At 50.2% G+C, this 9,865-nt stretch overlaps 1 protein-coding gene across 1 annotated transcript; it reads left to right on the top strand.

Moving 5' to 3' along the window:
* The first annotated feature begins 410 nt into the window (after positions 1-410).
* On the top strand, positions 411-9,714 carry CSUI_009858 (rna recognition motif-containing protein). Its single transcript, XM_068069967.1, has 7 exons — positions 411-1,665; positions 2,210-2,502; positions 2,747-2,790; positions 3,122-3,247; positions 3,638-4,277; positions 4,649-4,768; positions 7,513-9,714. Exons 1-6 carry the CDS (start codon positions 1,139-1,141, stop codon positions 4,699-4,701), a joined length of 1,683 nt encoding a protein of 560 aa, XP_067918057.1. The 5' UTR covers positions 411-1,138; the 3' UTR covers positions 4,702-4,768; positions 7,513-9,714.
* Positions 9,715-9,865: the final 151 nt, after the last annotated feature.

Consider the following 9,865-nt stretch of genomic DNA (forward strand, 5'->3'; position numbering starts at 1 on the left):
CTCGAAGGAATGATCTATCCCTGTTGGTAAGCGGGTTTTGTTCATGGAAAAGGTAGCTGACCCGCTGTGGCGTTTGCCATGAAGCTCCAACGTCTGGAATATGAGAAAGAAAAATCGTTTAATGACTCCGCTACATATAGTCCCCNNCGTTTTGTAACTCCGCTACATATAGTCCCCGAATGGTATTTCTTAGCCTACTATGCGGTGTTAAAAGTCATTCCAAGTAAAACCTCAACTAGCGCGTTTTTCCCTTCACACCACGGGCCTGCCTTCGACCACCGCGGACTGCCGGTCTGCTGATGACGGTCCCGGCCCGCCACCTTACACAAGGAGGAAGCTTCGTGATACCCACAGGAGGGTCGATGGTTTTATGCGCGAACGATGTGGTGAAACAGTATTGGGGTGTGTGTGGCCGAGGCGCTGCGGTGGCCGGGCGCGTGGTACAGCTTTTGGCAGTGACGATGCGGTGGTGTTCCTCCCTTGCGGAAGGACCTTTTTGTCGTTGCTTAGTTACAGTTACGTTTTGCTTTTTGCCCTTTCCACTATCACTGTGGTAGAAGCCTGTTCCTCTCAAACTAAAGTTTTGCCGTGATTTCTCTCCAGTGACGTACATCCACCCCACGCGACCCTCTTCAAACACAAACGTGGCAGCGGTTCCCCACTCGCCCGTACCTTCAGACTTTTCCGCCAGCTGCGTGAGCGCCTCCCTCTGTCACTCATGTGCTACGACTTTTTCCCGCTTCATCTTCGTTGTGTTCCCATGTTGTTTTTCCTTTCGGCCTGTGGTCTGCACTTTTCCATACTTCGCCGTCCCACGCGTTCTCTCCGTTTGCCCGCGAGTTCCCCCGTTCCCAGCCTGATTCCCTCTTCGGTTTCGTAGTGGTAGATTCGCGATTGTTTTCTTCGGTCTTGTCGCTGTTCGCTTGGACATTCTTCTTGTTTTGTTTGCGGAGTGGCACTGCTCGGCGAGTCTTTAGTTGTTCTCCGGTGTGCTCCTTCTCCAGCCTCGCCTTCACTACTGCACCACCATCACACTGTGTTGGACCCGGGTTCGTTAGTTGCCTGGTTGGCATGCCTTTAGCATTACTGTCGTATTCTAGGAGGGTTTCCAGTTGGCAGCTCGATCTGCGTCTGGTGAATGGTTATCTCGTTGCCCAGTTTGCTACGACGTGGAGACGCCGCTCTTCGTTCCTTCTTCGGGCAGAACACCGCACTCGGACAACGTTCATCGAGTAAGGCTTCTTTCGCACCTATCAAAATGGCAGACGAGGCAGTTCAAGACGCGTACGACTCTTCAGATGTAGTAGTCAAGTCCGAGCAGGAAGGAGCCTTCGTGGATGTGGAAGATCCATCCACTGGCGTACCTGCACCAGCGCTATATGCGGAGTCTTCGGACCAACAGCACGATGGCCAAGAAGGAGGGCAACAGGATCGGGAAGACGGCCGTGAAGACGAAAGTCATGAATCTTCTCATGAGGCTCAGGATATGCATGACAGTCAACCTCTGGAAGCTCAAGGAGAAGCCCAGAGCGAAAGTCACGACGAATTAGCGCCCTCTCACATCAATGGAGAGACTGATGAGAAGGATCAGGAAGACACATCTGACGAAAGCAAAGTCGGCTCGGGAGACACCAATGGGACGGCTACATCAGAAGAGAAAACACTGTAAGGATAGGCGTGGGACACTGATCAATGCAACACTTGCCACGACTGCCGTGCGTGTTCATCGGAGGGGAGGGACGAGAGGTCGTTGACATGTGCACAAGCCGGATATCTGGGCAAGTTGTCCGTAGGGGAGCAGTGGAGCATGTGTCTCCGCTGGCTTACGCCTGGGAAGAATGATAAAAAAGACCTCTAGTCGGATCTCATATACCTGTGTGTTCTGGGTCGGGAGTGCGGGGGTGGTGTTTCAGCGGAGTTTCTGTTTGTAGCGTTAAGACGGACGTATTGCTCTTTTTCATTTCTATGTCGTGTGTCCTGAGAACAGCGTAGAGGAAGCGAAGCATTCGTTTCGAAATCACTGGGCTGTATATATCCATTTCTAGTCTTTTTGGACTACTGCCCACGGCGACCTGGCGGGTGATATGTTGTCCTTGTGTAACCTGCTTGTGACAGAGAATATGTGCAGCAGCCGTCTACCTACTTTCTACCCGATACGTGTGACTCGAGTATCCGCGCACAGAGTGAAATCTTTTCCTGTCTTTCTCAGGAAGTTTTTCGTCGGAGGTGTATACCCGCAAGCGACAGAGTTGCAAATCCGTTCGTACTTCGAGCGCTTTGGAAAGGTGAAAGAGGTTGAATTGAAGATGGACAAGGTTACAGGGAGAAATAGAGGATTTGCTTTCGTGACGATGTCTGACGCAGCCGGTAGAGATGCTGTTTTTAAAGGACAACATATGATTGGAGGCAAGAGAATCGAGGTTCGAGCTCTTCATGATGACGGTCACGCAGCGCTCAAAAGGAAAATCTTTGTCGGGGGAGTTAACCCAAGTCTTTCTGAAGGTAAGGCACCTGGACCACGTTCGTGCTATTCGCCTTGGTTCTCTTTCGTCCCGTCTTTTCGGTTCTTGCATGCTCAGTATTTATTGGGCGGGATACCCTTTCTACATGACGATCTAGATCGATGGAGACATTCTTCGTTGCCTCCGTTCACACTACTGTGTGGTCCTCGTATGTGTTGAGGCGTATCGAGTTGCTGAAAAGATCTATTGCTATTCATCTTCTCTTTTCATTTTTGGTCTTGCAGATGACGTAGGAAAGTACTTTGGCAAATTTGGAACTGTCGATAAGGTAAGGAGCAAGCGGTCTAGATATGTCGCAGTCACTTCCGTTCAAGTGCTTAGGAACAGACGTTTATGTATATAGATATGTAGGCCCGCATATGACCAGCTCAACTGGTGTGTGTACACAGAAAGATGGCCCAGAGCCTGAGCATGTATGCAGTTGTGTAGCGGTGGATAGGATGGAGTTTTTCTATGCTGGCCGTATTGGGTTTGTTATGCAGGGAGGAAGGGATATCAAGTCAATGTTAACGTGATTGCTGTTGTCCCTTGCTTACGTTCGATAGCTTGAAGTGAAGGACGACACGCGGAGAGTGTGACCGTGGTCTCTTTCTCTTCAGGTTAGTATCATCCGTGACTCCGCAACAGGGAAAAGCCGTGGGTTTGGCTTTGTCGTCTTCGCCTCTGAGTCTTCAGCGAAGGAGGTTCTCAAATCCCGCCGGCACAATCTGAATGAAAAGGACAACGTAAGTTTGCTGCCGGTACATTGTGATACACTCACTTCCGCTATACATCTGTAGCATGCGCCTACAGATATAGGTCTGATTGTGAGCACGTGCTATCTGGAAGACGTTTTCGTGCGCAGGTGTGTTTACGCTTGTACGAAGGGGTGGACAAGTCTGTGCATGTTTGTTTTTGTGATGTGCGCGACAGTATTTCTGGATGTGGGAGAATGCGTTACTTTTTTTACAAGCACAGATTCACCTATACACCCCTTCTGTCTTGAGGGTTGTTCATATGGTGGTTGCTGCTGTCGAAAAAGGTACATAACGTGGATTCACTCTCGCATCGTCTCCACGTGTCCTTCCAGTTTTTCTACTTCGTTCTCGTTGCTTTCCTGTTTCCTGGCCGTGCAGTGTGAAGTTCGAGCTGCCGAATCACGTGCGAGTCTTCCTCCGCGTCCTCGATACTATCCGGCACCCTCGCCTCGTCTTCCTATGGGGGGGCATCCGATGCCCGGAGGCCCAGGCTATCCTCATCATTCTCCGTCTCCCTACTATGCTGCCCCTCCACCACATCGCTCTCCACCAACTCCTGCCTATTACTACGGACCTCCTCCACCAGCTGTCAGTGCTCCTCCCCCCTATTATCCTCCAGCAGCAGCCGCTCCTGCTACGGCTCCGTCCCCATACCATCACCATCACTCGCCTCCGCCCTACGCAGCCCCAGCACCCACGCCTTCCCCAAGTGTAGCAGCAACAACGCATGCTGCCGCTCCGACAGCAGCAGTCGCAAATCCGTATTACACAACTACAGCGACATCACCATATGATACTTCGGGTGTATCTACAGCTGGTGGTGTGTCTTCGACTACGGGTGCCGCAGCAGGAACAAGCCGTGGAGGAGGGTACTGGGGAGATGACCAGTCAACCAGTCAGGCAGCAAGTGCATACTACACAACCACAGCTGGGAGAACAAACACGGCCTCTGCATCTCAGGCCGCGGCTACTACGGCTGCGACGTCTGCGTATTCAGGATACAGTCCTGTTAGACAAAGTAGGTGGACAAGTTGGGTAGCCGCTGATTTGGGTCATGTGTGTGGCTGAAGGGTTTGGTCTGCTTCAACAAGCGATGGATGTGTCGGTCAGAGTAGTAGTACTGTGCATATTCGGGAGTGCTGACCCTTCTGCAGGTTCGCCTAAGTGACGTGCAGAGATATGTCAAGCTGACCTGTTTATGCACGTAACCCTGCGAGCAGTCTTCTTAAACCCGTTCTGGCGCGTCTTGAGTGAGTGTTGGCCTCAAGAGGACAGGAGGTGACTGGTGGTCGGTTGCAAGCGGATTCTGCTGCGAAGTGCCTACACTTGCGTGAGGGTAATAGTTATTTTCTTGTTTTAGCGTCTGTTTGTCTTGGTTGTGTTTCTCAGCTCCATACTACGGTTCCGTGGGCCGTGCCAGTGTGCGTCGGGGGCCATATTAAGTGAACGATCGACCTGACTCGACTTCGTTTCCCTTAAACCGGTCTGTGATCCGGGGACATAAGGAAAGTAGGCGGAGTTGTTCTTTTGATTCCTCTGGATGATGGTTAGATGGAGAGATTGAGCTGCCTGACGGAGAGTGAGTGTGATTCCTCTTGAGGCATAGCAAATACTCGACTGGCCGTGGACAACCACCGTACTGAGTAGCTTGACAGTCACCCTCTGCCTCGTCCTGTGGTTTCCAGGAGATATGAAGTCTGGACAAACCGTGAGTTTGCTTTGTTCTGTTTCTGAGGAGATAGGCCTCAATAGGCATTAACTTAGAGAGCGATAAAGAATAATGAGAAAGACGACGTCCAGGCAATGAATGAGATGGTGCTGTCAAGAACTAGAAAGAAGCTGTGATGATTGATTGTTACGATGTATTCGTAATTGTCATCATAGGAGACAAGAGGAGGAGAGATGCAAGATACTGACCTGAGTCCAGCAGAAGAGCAAAGAAGGAATGAAGAGAATGATAGACATAATATATGTCTACATACGTACGCACCGTCTTCTTGATTTTCGTGAACATGACGGAGGAGTATCATACTAACAGCACTGAGCAACGCCTCCGGTATATGCTGACAGTATTTGGAGAGGTGGCTTGTCCTTTTTTCTCTTTCACTCCTTCCTGTTTTTTCAATCACACATCCGGAGAAAAGGAAGAGAGGTTTCCCTATACTGCCAAGATATGTATAGAGGGACCGTTGCTATGTATCGTTGCTTTTGTGTTCTTCGGAGTAGTCAAGCGACATAAGGAGGAGGATGTCTCCGTATCACTCTCGACCTCATGATGTCAAAGTAGCGCTGCATTCTAAGTACGTATTTGTCGGTCTGCGTCTTCTCGATGGTTCTGGTTCTCTACCGTATTCATATCTGGTACCCATAGGGTATTATTACAAATAGTTGTAATAATACTATCTTGAGGGAGCAGGGACGAAAGGAGTACTCTATGTATTTGCATGCTTGCGTACATTAGAGTTCCATCAGCTCTTGCTCTGTGGTTGTTCTCAAAGCAGGGATGTCCTAACACTCCCACTCGTAGATAGGTATGAAGAGGTGCTCTCTTGTCAGAACGGAAGTTTGCTTCATCTCAGTTGCTTGTGTGTATGGATTTATGTGTGGATAATCGCCACATACGTCAACGAGTTTCTGTGTATTTACCTATTTACTATGGTATATCTACATATATATATATAATATACCTTTCTGCATTCTCATCGTGTATTATCACGATGGCACTATTCGAGTCTCCTCGAGTTCTTTGCAGCATCTTCATGCTCTTGTTTTGATCATGTGGTGCGTGTAAGTACGTATATACAGATTCGTGTTTGGGGAGGAGTGTTGTAGGTCGTACTGCTACCCCGATATGTACATATAAATATATATATACATATGTATATATGGATATATATGGTATCTATATTCATATATACATATATATAAATTCTGTCACAAATGGAGTAGCTGAAAAATGCACAAAATATTACTACTATGGGAATATGAGGATGGCGAACAAGAGCTGACTGATACTTTACTTCCGGATGCACTGGCTCAGGAATAATCTCATCGCATGTTTAATCAACATCCCCCGTATAGGAAGGGAGGCATGTACCTTCTTTAGGTAAATAGCAACGCCAGTGAACCGTGGGTTCCTTCTCATACCTGCAGTAGGCTTGGTACCTACTTTTCTTCCCGCGGCACCCTACACACTCCATACAGGGAGAGAGCAGGAAAAGGATACGTATGCTTGCGCGTATGGCGTGGACCACTGCATCAGATGGTGCCTGACTCACTTATAACCCCATCGGTACAGGGGAAGTTGCTAAGTCATCACGAGTATAAACCGTACTGAATCCACGACTACCACTACTACAAAGCGTGACCAAAGGGGCAGCGGCCAGATTCAATCAAGATCCGTGGTAGCTACAAATGGTGAAGTCTCTACACACGAACCCGTACCTCCTGCCATGTGCTGCTGTACGTCTGGACGGCATTCGTAGACGATAGCAGAGAAGAGGGTGTAAAAAAAGCAGTCACGAGCACTGTCCGCAGGTACATTTTGAGTCGTCCTTTCCGTTCTCGTGTCCCCACTGGCTGTCTTGACTGCGCTGCGCTCTCCCATGTTTCCATCGGTCCTGTTTTCCTGGCAGCGAGAGGTGATTACCAGTCATCATCACACCGGAACGCACTAGATTTACACAGTGGAGTCAGTTCTGTTAGGCAGTTCCGGGTGTCAGGAGACAGCATCCGGTACTTTGACAGGTTGGCCGTCGCGTAATGAGCTGTGTGGAAAGCAGTCGTCAGTGGAGAGGTAGTCCGGGAATCGATGACAGCTCATCAGTATTTGAATTTCCCCCCAACAGTAACCTTAGGGGGCGGATTACCGCTTTCAAGTCTTCCCAACAGATAACTACGAGAAAGACGGCCGGCTGGGTTGTGTGGGGTTTTAGTCACCGTCGTCTGAATTTGTCATCCGTTCATCTTCGTTTAGGGGGTGACAGTAGTGACGGTGTAGCGTGCCTGCATCACCGATAAGAGATGCCTGCGAAGCGACGTTGAGTGCTCTTTTGTCAGTCCTAGAGGGGTAGAAGAGACAAGGTCTGTAGCGCAGTTGGTAGATACTGCGGAGAAACAGCAACCACGAGAGGGTGGTGCTGACAGGTGGAGCATACCGTCATGGTAGGAGCCGGTGACTGTTACGTTTTACTTTTGTCTGTGTGTGCCCATCTTACCCGGCTTCACCGTACCGGTGATGCGTTATCATCAAGGAGACGAAGAGCAGGAGGAGCCCGTCTCGTTTGAAGAAAGAGGTAGACATTTGAAGAACGATGAATGAAAAATAACGAGCGACTTCGCCGTTTTTTACCCGTTTGTCCCACGTATTTTCCTCAGTAACAGGAGGACGAGGAAGAATCTTGTTGACAAGGGTGAATTGACAAAGCACAGTCTTGTCTTTTCGCTGTTGACGGACCTGATGGCAGGAAATAGGGACGGGTGGAGAGGAAGAGCCGTTTTGGAAGATTGGCCTGCCCCAGAAGTCGCCGCAGTTGGCGGCGATGTGGAAAGGACTCACATAAAGTGGCCTCTTGTCAGTATTGCTACCCCTCACTGAAAAAACCATCGAAAATCGTTTCGCATAGTTTGAGGCAGACATACCCATGGTCGCAAGTCTCGTTTTTCATAACAGGACAGGGTCTTGGCTGAAGGCGAGTAAATCTAATCAGGAAAGACCGCGTACCGTTGTAGGTGTCAATGATTCGGTTGTGCCGGAAGATAAGATCTCCCGAGCCCTGGTGTGTTGGTCGAGAGGCCGGAGCAGGGTAGTGGGATTGAATGAAAGTTGCCGGGCCTTTGAGCGAGTGAGGGAACTAATTGCAGTGAAGCGCACAGGGAAACAATACAGGAAGTCGTAGCAGCCATCTTGTTGCACCATAAAGACGGTCGAGATACATCCGTCACGAGAAACGTGGTAGATGCTGTAGTGTACTGGCAATCAGGGTTACGATGGTGCTGCGTCTGGTGACACTTTCCGACGCGATGTGGATAAACAGAACGGGATCAGGGCCAATCGATTCTTTCAGTCGGGTGCGGCCTTAGGTGTCGTGCGCGTGTTCTGGGTTGAAGAAACCAGCGGAGTTACCAGAGGACCAAGCGAATTCTTGAGTGCGCCATGGACAGGTGCACTTGTGTTCACATCGAGTAGTTTGTGCAGTTTGCCGGTTTGACTCACTGCCCAGTGAGCCACTGTCGAGTGTTGACGTCCGAGCAGCCGTGCGCTCCATGTACAGGTTTGAAAATGTTTCGACCAGATGGTGAAGTAAGATTAAGCCGCGTTTTATGAAGTCGACGAAGGTGTGTAGTGGGTTGTGAACGCGCTTCGCCGAAGTCGACGGGGATGTGTTTACAGGTTGGGCGGAGGGTTGGTGTCCAGCGCTTAGCCCAGAGACGAAAATGGTAGCATTACGGAGGTTTGTTTCGGGGTTTTGCAGTTGCTTTGAACAAAAACACAGAAGTACAATTGTAGCAACTGAGCGCATCCAGCAGCCCGGTTCATGGCCGCGGCTTCGCGTCATGAAGCCGAAGTGCAAGAGGAACACGGACGGGAATCGTTGCATGCGCTTCCGTTCTGGGGCACTGGAACCGAGTCCTGAGGGGAGACACTTCTACGGTCCTCCGGTGCCGTGAGAACGTGAGTAACCGGTTTCAAGAAGGCAGCTGGTGCTAACTACCGGGTCTCGATAAGTCTCTTGTGCTTCGGCGAGGTACTTTTCTCGTGTGTACTTCGGTCCAGTAGTCGGTAACAGCACCTTGTCCGTGTTTTTTGCGTGGTGGCCGCATTGTTGCGCTGTGCGCGACTGAGCTAGGTCTCTCTCACGTTGCTTTGCGAGAGTTTTGCGTGTTGGAGTCTGCAATGGCTGGGGGGGGCGTGACCGTGGCAGGAAATTCATGGTGTCAGCGGCCGTATCTCGAAGTCCCGCAGTGTCCGGGCGCTCAGTGGAAAGATCATGTCAGCTGGCCGCTGTCAGTACCACGGAGAGGAACCCCCCACGACAGGGCACAGAAGACTGCGCATGGTACCTGGAGCCTTAGCAAGGCGACGTGCCCCGATAGCACAAACACTTCATTTTGGCTGTTTGTTCTCGAGACAGCAAAGCTCTAACACACTTCTCTCCTTGCAAGGACTGCTTGCTTACAAATATTCCGGGCAAATTGACGCGATTGAACCCGGGGCCGTAGGAAGCTGCATGGCGCAGTAGCAGAGTCTCAGAGGCTTTTTCTCGCACAACATTCTCTCCTAACCGGACGCGTTCTCCCTCCACGGTCTGCATCTGTCCGAAGAGTTGTTTCGCGCCTTGTGAATTCCCTCTCTTGTCAGAGGAAGTGGTTCGTTGAGTACTTCGACTCGAAAATCTCGTCTGTGTACTGGTTTGACGGTAACTTGCAAGAAACACTTGTTCCCTGCAGAGCTAGTAACGGTCAAGCAGTTCGCTGTAAGGTGTGAAGAGTGTCCCATCAACCAGAGGCCACAGCGGCTGTGGGTGGAAAACAGGTTGACCTAACGAGAAGGCAGGAAACTTCTATTTGAGCGGCTTCTCTGTGGTGGTGGAGTGGTGAGAAAAG

The sequence above is a fragment of the Cystoisospora suis genome (genome assembly GCF_002600585.1).
Source record: "Cystoisospora suis strain Wien I chromosome Unknown contig_6193, whole genome shotgun sequence".
NCBI lineage: Eukaryota > Apicomplexa > Conoidasida > Eucoccidiorida > Sarcocystidae > Cystoisospora > Cystoisospora suis.

Excerpts from the sequence above, each read along its gene's own strand:
- CSUI_009858 (XM_068069967.1), top strand. The coding sequence starts at position 1,139 with ATGGTTATCTCGTTGCCCAGTTTGCTACGACGTGGAGACGCCGCTCTT. Across the intron at positions 2,791-3,121 it reads AATTTGGAACTGTCGATAAG|GTTAGTATCATCCGTGACTC; the intron begins GTAAGGAGCAAG and ends CTTTCTCTTCAG. Across the intron at positions 3,248-3,637 it reads ATCTGAATGAAAAGGACAAC|TGTGAAGTTCGAGCTGCCGA; the intron begins GTAAGTTTGCTG and ends CTGGCCGTGCAG.